The sequence below is a fragment of the Sardina pilchardus genome, chromosome 19, assembly GCF_963854185.1.
Source record: "Sardina pilchardus chromosome 19, fSarPil1.1, whole genome shotgun sequence".
NCBI classification, from domain to species: domain Eukaryota; kingdom Metazoa; phylum Chordata; class Actinopteri; order Clupeiformes; family Clupeidae; genus Sardina; species Sardina pilchardus.
The window spans coordinates 8,144,142-8,163,823 of NC_085012.1; the positions used below are offsets into that span (position 1 = coordinate 8,144,142).

The 19,682-nt window shown below is 40.7% G+C and overlaps 1 protein-coding gene and 1 long non-coding RNA gene across 4 annotated transcripts in view; one reads left to right on the forward strand and one right to left on the reverse strand.

Moving 5' to 3' along the window:
* Positions 1–7,138, reverse strand: part of LOC134066328 (uncharacterized) — a 45,300-nt gene extending 38,162 nt beyond the window's left edge. Inside the window, exon 1 of the long non-coding RNA XR_009936408.1 lies at positions 6,918–7,138. This is a non-coding gene — a long non-coding RNA (uncharacterized LOC134066328). The remainder of the gene's footprint in view (positions 1–6,917) is intronic.
* Positions 7,139–9,861: 2,723 nt separating this feature from the next.
* rbm33a (RNA binding motif protein 33a) overlaps positions 9,862–19,682 on the forward strand; it is a 38,541-nt gene continuing 28,720 nt past the window's right edge. For all 3 annotated transcript variants that reach the window (XM_062521257.1, XM_062521260.1, XM_062521258.1), the window contains exons 1-6: positions 9,862–10,027; positions 11,201–11,279; positions 13,454–13,499; positions 15,285–15,358; positions 15,601–15,856; positions 18,194–18,382. In XM_062521257.1, coding sequence (XP_062377241.1) covers positions 10,009–10,027; positions 11,201–11,279; positions 13,454–13,499; positions 15,285–15,358; positions 15,601–15,856; positions 18,194–18,382 — 663 coding nt within the window. In that variant the 5' untranslated portion in view covers positions 9,862–10,008. The remainder of the gene's footprint in view (positions 10,028–11,200; positions 11,280–13,453; positions 13,500–15,284; positions 15,359–15,600; positions 15,857–18,193; positions 18,383–19,682) is intronic.

Here is a 19,682-nt window from a genome sequence, read left to right on the forward strand (position 1 = left end):
CAATACGACTCCCAACATATCAACTAATAATTTGAAGCAGCCTGAGTGGTACCATGTACTATGCTTTGAGCAAAACACCATGAAATGTTTCAATATGGTTACAAATATCACTACATAACCCGTTCTTAAATATACTTTTCTAATACTTCTTTAAACATTTTTGGCAAGACTAAGTGCGTGAAATATTGAAGTAGTCAAGGAACACCCTGAAAATGCATAATGTAATATAAAATATGCAATAGCCAACTTTTTACTGTATAAAAATCAAGGTTTTTTAACCATGAATATAAACATTGTGAGTTACCAGCAGGCTATTTTAATAAGGAAATAGGACACAAATAGTCTTTTTTCTCCAGTGTATCAGTTAGGAAAAGTGGCCTCTACAACAATCCAACATTGTTGACAGTCTGCAATAGTTTAAAACAGTTTTATGTTTTACACAAGCGTTGATCCTCGCTATTTTGTGATCCTGATATGAGTCTACTCTACAAATGAGAGTGCTGTCCTTCTGCTTTCTGTAACTTTCAGCATAGTTAGCTCCATAATCCATACCCTGTATTCTCAGCCTCGTTATCCTCATGAGCAAAAAGTAAAAAAGTTGTTTTTTCACCTTCTCAAGAATGCTCACAGTAAAGATTTGGAAATGGCCCCCGGAGTTGTTAAACTGGTCTGTCTCAACTTTGCATAGTTCTCCTTTCAGACTTTTTAGTAGGATGTAGCACTTCTTAGTAACAAATTAATTGATTCAATACCAGATAAAAGAAAATGGGTTTGTTAGCTCTTTTAACAGATCTACCAGGAGGAGTGGACCCCTTACATCATCTTTTCTTAACCTAGATTCTTCTGTTTTGTTTTTAATGTATGAGTAGATGCAATCTCTAGGTGCAATAGGTAACACTGTCTCGCTGTGTAGGAAGTCCTGTCTATGTTCTTGTATAGCACTAGGTGTCCCCCAAGGTTCGGTCCTTAGGCCAGTTTATGAAACAATACATTTAATCTGAATTATGGTCATCTAGTTTTGCATTGCTGTAACATCATGGCAGTTTTTTCTTGAAAATACAGAGCCTTTTTAAAAATGGTTGTCATGGGCACCTAAATTGCTTCAAGACAAGATTAATTATATGCACATGGCTTTACTCTGTAATCAACATTTAACAAGTACCAGCATAAGATGTCAGAGTCACTTTTAATAATCTTGTTAAAAAGTTCTCAAAAGTTTTTTACTTGTTTTACAGGTGCATCAGTCGTCTTTCTTTAAGTCTATGTAAAGCAAGAATCTGTGACATTGTCTGGTGACACTCAGTGCACAATTCACAAGGTTGACTGGCCTGTGCTACAACAGAGGCATGCTGATCATTGTGCTAAAAAAAACATTTTAAAAAGTACCATCAGATTTGTTATGTTTTTTCTGTTTTGGAGAGCTTCAGGTATTGTCCACGTCAATGTCTCACCGGATTGTCTTACATTTCACGTTCCACATATTTATCACTGTGTTGACGAAGTAATCACTTCACTTTGCTGACCCTCATACTTCACACGGGCTGAAAACGCTGAGGCTGAGCTCTATGGTAATATTAGGTCTTGATTTTGTACAATCCTGCGATTTTTAAATTTATTAAATTGCAGCCATGTCTGGTCATTACCATTTTTATTTTTTGTTATTCGCTTGTTTCATTTAGATAAGGCCTTTAATTTTTATTCGTCATTTTCACTGTATTACTGTCTACTTTTTTCGCAGTTTCAGTGCTTACAGTATGTTATCATACATTTCTGTAACTAAACGAATGTTGCACTTAAACAACTTTGACCGTAAAATGATTGTTATTAGTTGCTATCTTACTGATCTAAGGCGTGTGCTTCACTTTTTCCAATATTTTCATATAGTCGCTCCCTAAATATGTCTTCAGAAGATCTAAACAAATATTACTACAATAATCATTTGTAGCTATACAACAATACGCTCCCACTATAGATTTAGAAATCAGCTAAACCAATTTTTTTCCCCAAAAAACAAATGCGGACGTATTACAAAATGTTTTGCATTATCACATGTTTTTTAACACGTGAAATGTTATATTGTAGATCGCAGATCGTTAAGATCGCACAGACTATCACTGAACTACCATGGCCTAAATGTTGATATATTACACAATTTCATTTTCCTATGCGTGTGATTGATTAAATATTTGCGGAAAAAAGAAAAAGCGGCATCAGATCAGGGCAAGACACAATATATACTTGTGCTCGGATGGCATTCAGCTACCTAACAGATGTACAGTCGAAGCGCTGGCATCGAGTAGTGTGTGTTTCCGCTGAGCTGCCATAGCACACAGTACATGGGCAAGGTTCTCCATCTTCCCCCTGAACACTGCACCCTAAAATGGAGGCCGCTACCCCACTGCAACCCACTCTGCTTAGCTCAGGGGGGCAGCTGTGTGGAGAATCACCCTGCTACGCCACCATCAGGAGAGAGAGAGAGAGAGAGAGAGAGAGAGAGAAATTGGGAAGAAAGACAAGGGAAGAAAAGCAAGGCATAGCGGGGAGAGGGTTTGCATTTCTTTTTCTCTCAGGGCAGGCACATCGCCAACACAGTCCTTTAAATGCTGCTGCTGCTGCTGCTGCTATATGGAATATGCCAGAGCACATGCCAGACAGGGAGAGCTGCAATGCCAAGAAGAGATACCTGCCACTCACAGACAGACAGGCAGTATGGGGTCGCTGTTGGACCAACAGCACTCTGCACAATAACAGCCAAAATGGCCGAGCTACAGTGCTCACCACCACAGTCGCGCCCATTACACATTTTCAGCCACATTTGGAACTTCGTCGGTTATAGATGTGCCTTAAATCAGATCGACATTGCTATTGTTCCTGCACAGGAACCCATGACTGCAAGACACTGCCAGAAGGCATTTAAGCTCAGACGAAGTCAAGCCATCAGACAAACAGTAGTACTTTTAGCTGAGTTATGACAGGTCTGAAGCCCAAAGCGTGCAAATAAACCCATCTAATTATTTCACTCAATGAAGAGATCAGCAATGAGTATTTACATGAAGTGATGGGTAGACATGACAGGATGGTGGAGCTGAAAGTGTGATTACTCAGCGCGAGCCTTAACACAGGGCTTGACAAAAAAGACCTGACCTCCAGTGCTATTAGCCCCTCCAGTGCAAGCAAGCATACTCATCTGCCTGCAGGCTCTCCCACATTCACACCATCGCACACCTTTGCCTGACAGAATTCCTGTCATTCTTCCATGGCATGCCCAAATGCGCTTGGCGGAGTGATACACAGGACATTTTTCCTGAAATTCACTTTGAGCATCGAAGCGCCTCAGCTACCGACAGATCTCTGCTGGCACACTCAAAGGCCGAACACAGGTGACAGAGTAGTAGAACTCAATTTAAAAGGCTCTGGGACTATTCTTGTCCTGCCGTATCCTGTAACCAGTTAACGTGAACGCAAATATTGCAGTTATTTACTGGTCAGAAAACAGTCATTTGAAAGCGGTAAGTAAGCGGTATCTAGCGAAACAAGTGAAATTCAGATACACACTAATATCTGCACATGCAATTTATTGTCGTCAAAAACAAATATAAAACACTAGCAGTGAATAATTGCATGGCTCATTAAAATGGCAGGGTATGGGTATTGGGATGTTCTTTTGGACAACCAGACCTTATACTGCAAATGGGCATTCAGAATGTTAACCTATAAATGTAAAAAGATTATAGATATTGATTTTGCCCAAAAATAAGCCTAAATATGTTTGGTTAAAAGTCGGCTTTCGCATAGAGTTTTAATAATCTCATCTGTAATATACAGATATATTACTGTACAGAATATGCCCATGTTTGCATGAATAAAGATCGGACCAGTTTTTATTTTAGCAGTCTCAGGTAAGGTCGGGCAACATTAATGTACCTTATTATACTTTATACGTTACATTACTTTATACATTATACTCCAGACACTTATCCTAACTCACTTCGATACGTTCTATCTCTACATCTGCCCCTAACCAAGACTATAGTTTATTAGAACACAACCTAACGTATGCACGCAGTGGCCTTAACTGTGCATATTAAATCATTACTAAGTGGACAGTCCACAAGGCTACTGAAATTACTAAGACAGGACATAAAGCTATATTCGTACAATTATGTACGTGAACTAACTCTATGGCAGCACTTGTTTCTTGAGTTTTATTGAGTTCATTTTTTTTTAAATAAATTGAATTGCTCAGCTATACTTTCATTTAAAATACACTGAAAAATGTGAAACGTAAAAATACGCCAATAGACGTAATATTTTACAATACATGTCTTAAATACAACACTAAAATTGTTTGATATTTTGCAGTTTTGATAATAAAAAAAATCCAGTATATCAATATTATCGCGTATGCAGAAGATAATATGCGATCAAGATGAAATAATAGCAGAACTATTTGCAAAAACATCTGATACTCATGAAACCTCGCAAGAGAGACGTAAATAGGCCAAAGCAGCTAGAGAAATGTGTAGACTCCTGTCCGCACACACACACAATCAACACACGAACTACAGCACTGACCAAATACCACCAACATATATGTCATAAAACACTTAAACAGCAGCTGATGAAGTGATCTGTTGAGGCTAGCCAGTGGGAGATAAATAGAGTAGAGTGGTAAACCCATAATAGCCCATCATGTCAGACTGGGGCCCACAGGACATTTCCAGCAGCACATGAAAGCCGCAGAACACCGACAGTTCCTGTGATCAGCCGGAGGAAAGCCCAGTACCCTTGCGAAACCCCGTTCCCCTGTACACTGAAACATGCAGCAACACATTAGCTCCTGGAGACCATACCGTCACGGGCCTACAACCTAATGTCTTTTTTTATCACACAATCTAAACATGACTCTCAGTTGCCTGTAAGTTTTCACGCCTACCCACTCAAAAACAACTCAAATGGGAAACACTGTGCATGGAATTTATTACATTTGTCTAGGGCAACTGCAAGAAACATCATGTGATCTAGACTAAATAAATTAAGTGGTAAATGTTGAATTGAGAATGAAATATACTAGATGACCTTGAGGGAATGCATGGAACCCAAGCGCATTGTCCACTAACTAAACAGCACATGAAACGCCGCACTCTCCATACTAACAGAATCTCCTGCTTCCCCTCAATGTATGTTTAAAGTGGACTGTCAAATTGATGTGCATGATACTGTTCAATGGTCAATAACTCGGGTTACGCATGGCATTTTTAAAAAATTATTTGACAAAATGAAATCAAACATATCACAATGCCACTGAAATAAGACTAAACTGTTCTGATGAAATTAAAGAAAAATGTTTTTAGCTCTTGCATGAAAATTTGAGAACCTGACATAAATTCTAATACATGAATATGGCAAAGCGATACAGCCATGAGGCAAATGTTCTCTACCACAACCCGCACTGGCAGCCATCTTGTTTCACTAGCGTATAGCAGAACAGCCAGCTTGGTCATATGACTCCACCATGTTTATATAACAGCGGTGACAGAGCAGAGCTGACTGGCTCACAGAAACACTGTGTGGTGAACCAGCAAAACTGAAAACTGAGCACTCAGATGAAAGCAACAGAGCATTATTTTGTGTAGGAGTATCAGAGGGATTAAATGGAACATTACGGAAACATTTCAGACTACAAGTAGGCTATACATTCATGGCCTCTTCCAGAACTCATAGGCCTACTAATAATTATATAAAAATGTCTTGAAGTAGCCTATCTCACTTACACAACTGCAATTTTGAAATTGTACAACTGCAAATTGTAACATTTCAAGCTGCAGTACAACAAATATGAAACACAAGTCTAATGAAACAGAAGGTATTAGTTATGCTGTTTAATTTATGACAATATAATCTTCAAAAATAAATAAAATGGCAATTTTGTAGATTAATATCACTCAAGATGGTTTTTCAGCGAATAGGCGATGTAGGCTACGTAGCCCTATGGCTGAGTTTAACTGTCAGTGGCAATCTTTTAACTCCACTGAATATGGAAAAATTACTGTTCATGCTTAAAAGAACTTGTGTGAGGCAACCTCTGTCTTGTGACAGGTAATGGCTATGGGTTGCTTTCCACCCTGACAAGATAGCGCCACCCTTTGAGCACCCCAGGACAGGATCAGTTGTAGTAAACTAAGAAGAAGGCTCTATAGGCTTTGGCCAGACACAGGACAGGAGGGGGGAGAATCTGAGTTAAAAATATAGAAATATGCAATGTCATCAGTTCATGTGTCACAAGATGGAGACTGTCAGCAGTCAGTCAAGAATCTCTAACAAAATAACTATGCAAACTAACATGTGGGACACCTGCTGATGTCAGATAAAGTTTACACTGACAAAGGATAGCCTATGTTTAATAGGTTAATATTTTCTGGCGTATTATGGTCAAAAGAGGTTTCACTGGCGGTGTCGCTGAGACTTCAAAGTCCCTGCAGCATAACAAAGTGTCCACCTGCTTTCGCGCCTTTGAGGGTTAACAAGAAACGTGCACGTGTGAGCAAGGTGCGTCACCTGCGCAGACCTCAGACTGAAGGCTACATATCTGGTAGCGAGCGTTCCTCCATCGAATACACACATTTTATTCTTATAGCGCACATTCACAACACTGCGCAACGGCCACCGGCAGCGTCAAGAATATCCCATTAGGCTACAAAGATGAAAGCCCACAGCCGCGACGTCAATTCAAACGCTTACAATTTTTGCCAAAACAGAGTTCGGGTAGCCTATAAATTACATACTTGCATCTTATAGATAGACTATGCATTAGCAGTCTGGTTCAGTAGCCTGTGCGCTATAGGCTAAACACATGAGTCGTGTCCCCGCCAGGCTGAATTAGAAGAAAGACTTGCGCCCCACCACGGTCGTCTTACCTGTGAATTAATGAACTGTCTGGTGATAAACACTCAATAAAACTTTGGATGCGTTACAAGACTATGTTGATTTTTGACAACGATTGGTCTAACATTGCTTGCTGAGAGAAAAAAACACGTAGTCCCATTCCGTTTTCTCCGTTTTTTCGAATGGATATGGAGCGAGAGTCTTAAAACTCCATCACCAATTTTTATCAGTTTCAGACAGACTCCAGACACTCTCTGGCCAGTTACGTGCACTGTCTACGCCGCGCGTTCCCGATCGTCTCGGAAACCCGCGGCGCCTCAGACTGACGCGCTGTGGACCAATCGCATCTTGAACCTGGGAGTGCTATCCAATAACAGACGGATAAAACCGTTAACCTCTGACTGACACCCTGGATACAAGAGGAAACTGCGTTCACCAACGTTATTGCACAGCAATGATTATAAACGCTCTATAGATCAGTCTACTTCTTTACATTCAACCGTTATAACGCAGAGGTGTGATGAGACCCGAGAATGAGAATTGAAAGCATAACGCATGGATAACACTGAAATTGGATAGGGGTGGATGTTTTTGAAAACAAAACAAAACCAAAAACTCAAAGAACTTCAGGTGAGGGATCTTACTGAAGGCAGTCTGTAAATGTATCAAGCAATGATAATATACAAAAAAATGAGTGGAGTCACAACTGGAGGGCCAATGGGCCATCACACTGACATGTCCCAGAGAGCTAAAATGTTTTTTGTTTTGTTTCAGTTGTACATTTCATTGTATGATATTAAATCTTGTGACAGCCTAATATTCAGGCATGTCCATTATTAAAAAAAAATCCATCACACGAGAAAACAAAAGAGTGATCAGTGTCTGTTTTAGGAGCACTTTTGTCCAAATGTGGACTTTCTAGAGTTTGTTTGTTTAGCAAGAAACTGTTGAATGGTATTTCCCTTTTACCATCTTTCAGCATTCCAGCCCGATTGTTAGGGGGAGCTGATAGGAATAGAATCAAGAGGTTTAGCATAATGGAAAATGACAGTTCTACTCTCTGCATTATTGGAAAGACAACCATGCACACTTGCAAGGGGTAATATAACATTCCCTTTTACATGTGAGGGTATGGTCAGAGCCAACAATAAAATCATCACAATAAAAACTTACTTTTTTACATTAAAAAAACAATCAGATGTAGGCTGTTCTCCTGAAACATTTGCTGTGTTGAGTGTATTAGGCTGTTCACTGACATTTAGAAAGAAAACAATATGGTTTAAATATTGGTTAAATTATCAAATTAATAATAATAATAAAAAGGTTAGAGTTTGTAGTTATTTTATGCCTAAAATAAATAAAATAAAGCTTTAAAAGTTTTTTCTCTCTGCATAATCATTGACTTTAGCTATATTTTTCAAATAGCCATTTTAGTTTAGTGTTAAACTGAAATGTTCTATTAACCAACAGAAACTTACTTGACATTAAAGGCCTTGCAAAGATGGAAAAAAGTTGGAAAAAGTTACTTGTTAGCCTAGTAAATAATTATATTACTCACCCATAGCTCCCCCATTTATGAAGCCTGAAGAGAAGGAAAATATTGTCAAAACAAAGACTAAAAACATTTGACAAAACCACTTGTATTCATGCATGACACTTTATATTCACTGACTTCAAGAATAGGCTAAATAAAATGTATATCTCAAATGCACCTTTTATTCTAAATTCAAGGAATAACTGGGGACCACGGGGCCTTTTTATTCAGAATTTGAAACGCACATTCTTGAAATTCTATGAAAATCGTCTGGTCAGTGATTTATTTTCAAAGCCTTTAAGTAGTCCTACTTAAGTAGTATGACTTGGTGGTCAACGGAGTGTGGGAAGCATAAACTTCTTATTGCGTGTCTCCTGATACTTTTAAGGGAAATCTTATTTTTCTACAACCACCTCTTATTGAAGCCTTCCTGTTCAGCGTTTCAAATGAAACGCATTACACACTGACCCTTGACTGACACAAAATGGCTTCCACCTCACCAGGATTCTATTGATTTGGATGTTTCACTTGGCTGCACATTTCCCTTTTCCCTCTGCCACTTTTCCTCTCTTCTCTCTCTTCCACTGAGTTTTTTTCTCTTTAGGGTGAGCATGTTCACGCTGCTTTTAATAAAATGCCATCTGGCTGCAAACATTGCCACTACCCCAGTATGACCAAGATTTTATATTAGGCTACTTAGAAAGCCCACTAAAAATGATCAGGCTGAATGGATAAACACTTCTTAAAACTATTGCATGGGCTCAATGATTTTTGGCAAGCATTTTCCTTGATTGCTGTGCTTCTTCATTTAGCCCTATCATACTGTATGTGCACCTCTATATTATTATAACTATGCAGTGAAAATCTGCAGATATTGTGAGGCACACATAGACAGGAGGCACATAGCAAACAACCGAACAACAACGAAATAGGCAACACACAATACTTAGAATATTTTTAGCCTAAATGCACAGGGTGCTAACTCTACCAGGCTACATACTGGGTTGCTTTTAGGGAAATCACAGCTCCTTTAAACTCGGTTAAATTAAAGAAGGATATTGTAAATTGTTTGAGTCTATAGGCTATGTGGACAAACAGAATGTCCCATATTTAGCCGAGATTTGACTATTCTGAGTTTTGCACGTGATGGACAGTGGATAGGGCAGATTAATCCAGCATTCATCCCAATGCCAAATGGCCTTGACACTCAAGTACATTGAACAAACTACTTTCATTAGCTTATTTTATATTATACTGCATATCTGATAGGGCTGTAGCCTGATGCTCTTTCACCTCACCGCTCTCCGTGTCTTCTGCTGTCTAATCTTTTCGCTGCCTTCGCACTGTAGCACTTCTGGCGACATGACAAACTGCAGGCCATTTCGGCGCAACGTCAAGTGAATCCCTCCCGATTTCCCCATAATGCACTTCGGCGACCTACTGTCGCCATGTTTCTGTACTTTGAGTAAACAGGTTTTCATAAAAACAAGTCACGTCAAGATTTTGGGGAAAACTGTTACATCCAGTCCAACTTAAATGCATCCTGTATTTCAATCCGGTTTCCATCACTGAAGAATTTCTCTTGTGTTATGGCGGCACATGCCGGAGGTACGACATTTACGAATGATGCAGTAGCTCTCACGCTGGTATGCTAGGGTAGCGAGTTGGTTATGGCTGGCTAGTCAGCTAGCTTGATTGCTGCTATTGTGCTAGGCCTGCTACCCGAAGATTATTTGAGCAATTGTACGACTCTTCTTTGACAGAGCTGACGCGTTTGTGTATTTCGTGAGACACTATCAACGTGCTTAAACATTATCTCTAGGCTTCTTCGACGTGTAAAGTGAAAGTATCGAACCAATGAAGTTCTAAGCAATTTAGCTGCGCGCGAGAGGCTAACCAGTCACACAGGCTTCTTGCTTAGCCAGCTACTCTAAATCTGAGGTGCTAGGTGGTATTTCAACAATATCTATCGCAGTACTGTATTGTTGTGACACTAACTATGTATTGAATAATGCAATAATATCAACTTATGTTGTTATCCTCAATAATGCGAACATTAACCATGTAAGTTCGCCAAAACATTTAATTTATCTGTAGCTAGCTAGCGTCAGTTAGCGCTAGCCTTTGTTGCATAACGTATGCAGCTAAATTAGCTTATCACGAAAGTAGCTAGCTTACCATGTTAAGTTGTTATTATAATAGCGGGAGTTTGAACGTCTGCTAGATAATTGAAGCTGGATAATATTTTACCAGTTGTTGTTATTTGTAATAGACATTAGTATATAATCGACCGGGTCTAATAAATGTTTTTACGGCTTTCTGTCTAGTCAGCTAAGAACAGTAAGAAAAACACCGTGTAGTTTGCCAGCAAACATCCGCACTGACAGTTTTGTCATCTGTGCAAAGTTAGGATTTTTAATTCTTCCCGTGTTCCAAAATCCTGCTGTACTGGTGTCATTAGTCAAGCATTTAAGTGTAATGCCAGTGCCCTTATATGAATTGCCTGTGTCCATATTTTCTGTTTTGTTTTTGTTTATAGCCAAAGTTATTTCGAGAATGCAAACATAAGTAGGCTATAGATACATAATCTTCATAAACTTACAATGTCAATGATACAGAAAAGAGGTCTGATCAAGTTGCAATATTGAAAGACCTAAAACACGACGTCTATCCCCATGATAAAATAAACTACAGCTAATTAACCGTTAGAGCTTTTAGGTATGCGGGATCCTGGAAAACCAGTTGTGTAAATTAATTGACATGATATACTCCCTCTTTTAGATGATGACTTTGACGAATATGATAAGCCAGGTGCAGAGAGATCTCGGAGGAGAAGAGGAGAAGATGATGATCTTGACAGGTAGGCCTGCAGCACTGTTCCTCAACTTACCTGCTTTGACTGTCAGCAAGCACTCAAAATAACCAAAGACATACAGTTATCATGTTTTATATACGTTCTTCCGAAATACAGCATTGAAATGGTGAATAATGAAGATTTTAAAGGAAGCTACTGTATGGTTAGCATCATAATTCTCTGCTCTCCTTGTCAGCGAGTTGAAATCACAGTTGTGAGACGTGTTTAGGGAAGCAGTGTTTGGTAGAGAGCTTGATTTGAGTATTATCTTGGTATTCTTTTACCATGCCATTTCTATCTCAAAATTGTTATTAACATTTTATTGGGCTGTTTTCTGTATCAATACAATTAACCTGCAGTGTATGTCAATGATGGGCTGTATCATTTGAAATAACGTGATTTGCAAACCACAACAAATGTGGGTCTAGTCTAGTGGAGGATGTTAGCTCTACTATTTTACAATTTCATGCCATCCACCTTGTATGACAGTCATGGGGAATATAAAGCCTGTGGTGCATTTAGATAGACTAGGTGCACGAAAAGCTCTCCCTGTATGCTCATTCATTTCCGGTGGAGCGTTAACTGTGTTGTAACGGCATCTTCTGTTATATTCTGCTCCTTACATCTTCACTCCGACACTGAATATCTTGTCTGCCCAATAATGAAAATGTTAACATACGCATTAATCCTTATTTGTTGTAACATGCTGATTCCCTAGTTCAACATCCAACCAGGTCCGTCTAGACCAGTGGTTCCCAACCTGGGGTCCAGGGACTACCGTAATTTCCCGACTATTAGCCGCGGCTTATCCATTGATTTTGCAAAATTTCTTCAGCTACTGTATGAGGTTAATGCAGGGAAGCAGCTAATATGGTGTTAATATGTTTTTTTGTTGTTAACTTGCATAAAACACTGTTCTGCGGCTTATAAACAATGCGGCTTATATGCAGGAAATTACTGTAGAGTTTAAAGAGAACAATTGACCATTTCTCTCAAATGTTCTATTTAAAGAAACAGAGTTTGCCAAGTAGGTTCGTCTCTGTCAAATTTTAACACACTTGAGGCTTTATGTAGACTGGGTAAACCCAGCCTGATCTGCCGGCGATTGGATTTCGCACTGCAACTCAGGCTGGAAACCTGCACATTTTTCTCTCCTGCTTCCTGTCCACGTTTGCGGGAACCAATCACAAACAGGCTTATCCACCAGGCGGACCCGGATCATTGCTCTGATTGGTTGAAGGTCTATCCAAATGCACAGTCATTTGAACTATGCCCATTGATCATGCCATCATGTGCAGTAGAAATACAGATGAATGTTCAATCTTAAAATATTGAGCTTAGTCTGGTGATAGCCAGGCTAGACTTTATGCTCAACATGCCACTAATCTAGCTATGTTATCTACACGCCTGCTCACTAATCAGAAGAGTTGTGATGCTTGTACCAGACATGTTCATCAGAAGTGGTCCAAGTTCACTGTGGTTATGACAACCAATGACAAACATGTGAAGCCTAAGGAAGACATTCCATTTGTGCTGTGGGAAAATGACCTCTGGTGAACAAGAAGCAGCTTTGGACATTCTAAATCTTATCTATGTTCAGAAAACCTTCCTGTTTCCTCTGTATTCATACTTTATACATTATATAGTCAACCAGTGATGTTTGCTTCGTTTTGTACCATATCCCCCAGGACTGTGTAGTGCTGATTGCAATTTTTTGAGACAACCTCACCGTTGCTATGGTTAATGTCCTCTTTTAGAGTCAGACATAATATGATTTGACCTATTTTTAATGTTATTGTCACAATTATTGCAGCGAGGCATTGTTTGGAAAGGGACGAGTATGAGGTATAAAAATCATTGGTCGTGGTCATTAAAGAAGGCAGATGTACCTTGTGGGAATGCATCTCCCTTGAGCAATACTCCAAGTAGCTTTTGTGAGCCTTTGACTTGCCTTGTAATTATAGCTTTAAATGGGTGGGTCCCGGTCCTCTATGACCACACATGAGCCTATTACTGATTCTTAAATCTCTGTAGTTTGGTATTTTTAAAAAAGTATTTTCTCCAGGTTATTTTAGGAAAGTTGAATAGGTCAGTGTTGACACACAAGAATGTTGCTCCCTCCTGTGTGAACAAGCCCAAGCCATGACCTCACCTGTCACCTGTGTTATGTCTCTTTTTAGTGACCTTGAAGAGGACCTGCTGGAGGAAGACTGGACAAACAAAAAGGTTTGTGAGCCCCTCGAGGCTTATTCATCTAAAAATGTAAACACTTCCAAGCAGGGCTTCAGACACAGAAAAATCTTTGAACCAATTAGTCCTATTTACGGGCCAAATTGAAGTAATAAGAGCAAAGATTTACACACTCATGTTGCACACTTAGTTCCTTTGTTCAGCATCGTTTAGGCGGTGCTTGGTTTCTTGCCGATAACACTTCAATTTTGTAGCCCCCCCTCAGAGCTCCCTTGTCCAGTGATGAGCAATGTTACCTGAAAATATACGGGGCAGTGGTAGAGTAGTGGTACTTAAATGTAATTGGATAAAAAATATCTTGCAGCATAATATTACTTAAAACAATCTGTTATTACTGCAAATTCAGTTGAGTTTGTACCCTGCATATGTCAATCACATGCACACAGCAATCAGTAGCTCTTAGACCCAGGAAACAAATGATAGTCAGCCAATGTTCCAACCAATTAGATGTTGTTCAGTGGCGTGGCGCACCTTGGGCAGTTCAGTGGGTTGGGTGTTGTTAGGTTGCTGCTAACTATGTGCTTTGGCTAGCCAACCGAGGATTGGAATAAGTTCATTAAACATTTTTGCAACAAGTGAATTTCATTCAGTGTTCACTTGTGCCATCTTGGCTTGGCTATGTTAGCTGCTTGTAAAAAAAAAACAGACTGCAAAAAATAGACTTCGCTTCTGCGCTTCTGTTAGCTTAGCATGCTTGTAAACCATAAGCAGAGAATAGGATTCCCTCTAGCATGCTAGCTAGCTTCGAATGCTAAGCAAAATACAAACTAAATCATATTGCTTATTATAAAACAAAATGTACTTGTATATGATGCAGTTTGTATGAATTGCTCAAAATTCCCAATTGATTCCCATTAATTCTCATAATTTCCTTTAACTCCATGAATGTTTACAACTTACTCATCTTAACTTCCCATGAAAGTTTTCTGGAATATTTTTTTCCACCCCCTTGCAACCCTAATTGCTATTGTAATGACCGGTTCGCCCAAGTGAATGCATCTTTGCGGAGGAAATAGAACTTCTTGCGTGAACTAGTTTTGCACCTGCCTGTAGGCATATTTTATGATTTTACAGAAATGCATTTGTTTCAGAAAGACCAAGTTTTAGATTTAGTCTTTCACAGTACTAACTGACAATGGGACATGATCAAAAATGGCACAATAAGGAACACTACAGAAGTGACACTCTGCTATGAGTGAGTGAGTGAGTGAATAATAAAACATTATATACAGCCAAGACCTATGGGTAATAAACGCTCGTTTATTTGATATTTAAACAAGAAAACTGGCAACTGCATTGGTTTCAAACGGACCAAGTAGCTTGTATCGTGCCTGGTGTCAGATAGCACCACAAATGTTTCATCGACATGTCAGCTCAGCACATAAATAGAGCCAGGTTTTATTTTTCCTTCAAACTTTCGGCAGGTGGGGAAGTTGTAGCTTGTGTTTACTTATCTCGGGAGTGTGAAAACTGTGCTGTACACAGTTCAACCCATGTAGTGGCTACGGAAATGCAGTATTGTGTGAACGATGATGCTCTAGCATCAGCTCACAGATGTAAATTAGTTTTCCTGGGGGATGGTTGCCACTGGTGACTGACGGTAAAAGAAACGGTCGCAAAAATTAAAAATTAAGACACATAGGTGAGCATTTTAGTCATCCTTCGTGGCATTAGATAATGATGTGTTTGGTTGTACTGTTCCTCCAAATGCCAACCACTCCTCTCCCACCTCACATAAGTCCTTGTTTTTTTTTCTCCCAGAACCCTTCAGAGCTCTCAGACGAGGAGCTTAATGACGACCTCTTGCAGAGCGACGAGGAGGAAGGGGATGTTAGGTAAGGCCATGCCAGTTCTGCTCACCTTGAAACGGTGCTGAAGACGGCACGGTGTGGGAAACGACAGAAAAATAACTAGAGATTGCAGAGGAAATAAGTGAATATATGAATATAGAAAGCAACAAAAAAAAAACACCACATTGTGACTTCAAACGGCACAAAAAAACATTGTAACTCATCTTAGTTTAATTTGTTTGTTTGTTTGTTTGTTTGTTTGTTTTTCCGTTTCTCCCTCCCCAAAGTGGTCACGGTGCCGCCGTTAGTCTGAACGCCACGCTGGGCCTCAGCTCAACCTTTGATGCCGAAGAGGGCGGCTACGGAGGGAACGCTGGAGCGGAAGCTGGCTATGGCGAGGGAGCGCAGGAGTACGCTGGAGACTACGAAGGGAACGAGGGAGGCATGGAGTATTCCAATAAGCAGGCGGGCCGCGGCGGCGCCGCTTACCTGGATGAGGTGCTGGACCTGCAGATCGACGAGCCGCTAGATGACGAGTTTCAAGTAAGAACTTTTTTTTTTGTCCCCATCTCAGTCTTGATTGCTGTCATGATTAATGTGAATAGCAACCTTTCCTGTTTACTCTTTACTTTTTTGTAGTTTTTTTTTTGCCTGCCCTTTATCCTTTAGTTTGCCCATTTAATTTTCCCCCTTTCTTGCTTTTGTTGTCTCTTTGTCTGTCGCCCTGGTTTCTCAGCGTGTCTGTTAGCCTACTTATCCCCTCTCTCATTCCCTATTCATTTGTCTCTGAGCATGATTTCCTGTCTGGGGCTACCAAGGGGCAGGTGTCAGATCTCTGTGGCCTCTTCATGATAAGATGGGGGTGGGGGTGTAGTTTGTGTTGGGGGTTTAGTTGGTGTTGATGGCTGAATGTGTTCCTTTATCGCTCCAGGCCAGTGACCTCGCTCCTCCCATTGGAGACTGGTAGGCTAGCGGTTAGCAGGTAGCACCACGCTGCCTGTAGAAGCCGCTGTCTCCGTGATTGTGATTGTGACCGCAGGCTCTGCCTGTGTGAGGCTGGGGGGGGAGGGCGGGGGGGGGGGGGGGGTGGGGGTCTGCGGTGGTGAAGGCGGGATGATGCCGCTGCTCCTGCTTTTGTGCGAAGGAGACACACGGCCAATCGATGCGGGCAGACGCAAAAGGGGCTTTTATCTCCGGGCTTTAGACACCATCTGATAAACTCAACCCCTCTCTATAGGTGACAAGGTTATTGACCCTTTTAAAGACACCTCTTTTTACAGTGTGGAAATGCAAAGGATGATTGATGAGTTTCTTGGCCAGCTTATTTATTTGTTAGGCACAGAAAGCGTGGTGCCACAAAAGAGGAGAAGGTAAATAAATAAATAAGCCAAACAAAAGGGCAGAGGAAGATCTCAGGTGATATCTGGAATGTGGCTGTCAGGCTCCTCTCCGATGTGACGGCAGCGGACATACTCGACAAAGAAAGATATATGGCCTCCCCGAAAAAAAAACACACAAATAAACCGATAGAGATAAGCGTTTGACCTTCTGACTAGCCATGTATGGCATTTAGGGAAACGCCTGCCATACATGCATGCATGCATGCACCCCCAGTGTGTGTGTGTGTGCATGTGCGCACACGCTTGTGTGTGTATTCATGTGTGCTAGCGATATCTCTGTTTACAAGGTCACCTAGCTGCTGGGGCTTAACATTTATGTGTTTGCTGGTATTGAGAGTTAATGTGTGGAACAGTTTAAGGGATTAAGCTGTTTGGCCCGGAGGGAGAGGCCTGGTCTACCCTGCCCATATCTGTTGTTAGAGCCGCATTGATGCATTGCAGGTAGACACAGTTCATTGTTTTATGGTTTTCTGCCTCTTTTTTGTTTAAGTTATGGGTCTTCGGCTAAGGCCGGACATCTATAATGGAATGGTGATTGATTAATTGATTAGCTGATCATCTGAATAATTCTATGAGATGGTAACAAGTGGAAGATTCTAAAAGGTTTCTTCATCTGTTTCTTTATGATTTGGCAGATGTCAGGTGTGTGTGTGGTGTGTGTGCGTGCGTACGTGCCTGCATGCGTGCGTGTTTTTGTTTATATGACTGTGTGTATGTAAAGGAGTAACAGTGATGTAGTCATTACCTCAACATTGATTCCCACCCCCTCTCGTAACTTTCTTCGAATTTGATTTCAGCTAAATATGAGTGAGGCTCTTTGAGATTTGATCAGTGTTCAAGATATTTCCACTGTTATCGACTTGAATTGAATACGTCATCGCATGGCTGTTTGTCTTTTATGTGTGTGTGTGTGTGTGTGCGTGTTATTTATGAAGACCTCAGTCAATTATATATTTGCCCCGCTACTGAGCCGTGTGTGTGTGTGTGTGCGCACGCGTGTGTGTGTTTATCTGCCGTTTCTGTGTATCATGTCAAACATTTACATCTCATAGAATTTCAAATGGAGGCAGGAATAGTAATGAGCCTCCTCTCCCACTGTTATGGTAATGGAGGTGCTCTCTACCCTCCAGCCCCCTCTCTCTCTCTCTCTCTCTCTCTCCCTCCCTCGCTCCCTCCCTCTCTCTCTCTCCCTCGCTCTCTCACCCCATCACCACAGTGCGCTGCCCTTTTTGTTTTCTGATGCCCTCAGTAACATTTTCATTCCATAAAGCTTTCAAGTCGCTTCTCTCCCGACTTTCATCCTCATTGGTGTCCCTGTTTTAATTTTGGTTCCCATATAAACTTGTCGTTTTTTTTATTCCCAGCCAGAGTTGGGATAGAGAAAGCACTACAAGCACTGAGATCTAAGCTGAGGTCACCCCAAGGGAGAGTGCCAATTAAAGCGATTAGTTTATTGACTGTTGCCGTGTTTGGACCCCAGGTCGATGATTACTCCGCTGGGTACGGAGAGCAGGGGACGGCCGGGCAGAGAGACCAGGAACAGGAAGAGGCCGCGGACGAGCAGGAAGCAGAGGCTGGGCAGGCCCAGGCCCAGGAAGAGGAGGAGCCTGAGCAGGAGCCGGAGCAGGAGCCAGAGCAAGACGACTCCCAGGCCTTCGATGGGGAAGAGGTGTGTGTGTGTGTGTGAGATACGGTTCAGAATTCGATGTGTGCCACAGACTACGGCTGGGCGATATATCGATATTTAAGATATATCGATATTTTAAAAAATTAGATATGGAATTAGACCATATCGTATATACCGATATAGTTCAAATTTGCGCTTTGATTGCTCCAGGCAAGCCGCTGGCCGGAGCTCTATGCGCTGCTCCCCACACCCGCGCCCGCCCCTCCTCTTCCTGACACAGAGCGGGGTTGCACACAGCACCTAAGTTGAGTCCCTTAAGTATCAACCATAAGGCTTATGTGAGGAATTTATTTAAGGGTGTTGCACAAAATGTCTTAAATGGTATCCTTAGGGAAGGAAATTCGTTAAGTTATTTAGATTTTCATTTGCATTGAAAGGGATTTTCTGGCACGACAAATTCCAGTTTCCAGAACACGGAGATTGTTCGTTTGCTAATATGTGCATGCTTTTCTGAGGGTGAAATGCGGGACTGACTGTCCAAAATAATATCAAGATGTGAGCACATATTGTCTATAAAATGGTATAGCAAATAACACGACAAATCTGACTATAAACTTTGACCAGTTTGACGGGTGACGCAGCCAAACACGGCGCACCTTAGAACAGTGACGTTAATTTCACGATGTTATACTGTAGCCTACATCTAATGTACCTATCAGTAGTTAATGTTAGCGATAAATAACTCAACAGGTACGTTCAACATATGCAACTAACTAGCTTGCTAATAAGTTATGCAATTAGAAAGCAATCCACCAAACACAATAGCCTAAAGCTTAATGATCTATAATCTTACCGTCATAATTTTCGGTGACATTTATCCATTCATCAAGTAAATCCTGAGACATGAATTGAACTATACTAGCTAGCTAGTTAGATATTATCCTCTGGCTGTCATCCAAAGAGCAAGACCATTTGTGCACCAAAACATTTTTGTTACATGTTGCCTGGTGAACCAAACCAAAGCTCATAATGGTAGGCTATCAGTTAGGACGACTTGAGCAAGCTATGTTACCACTAGGCCTAAATAAACGACATAACTTCTGATAGGCCTATTTGATTGAAGAGTAATATTAGCAGAAGATTTATTTATTTCAATTGTTAAAAGAGGTTAATTAACTACATTTATCAGCATTGACTCAGATAATAATATGGGTTTTCCTTTAGGCTCTGGACATTTGTGCAACGGTTTGAGGGATTTCTTAAGAAAATAAGGAGAAAGCTCAAATGCATGAGGGAAAATGTTAAGGAGAATACTTAGGTGTTTGTGTAACTGATCCTATGT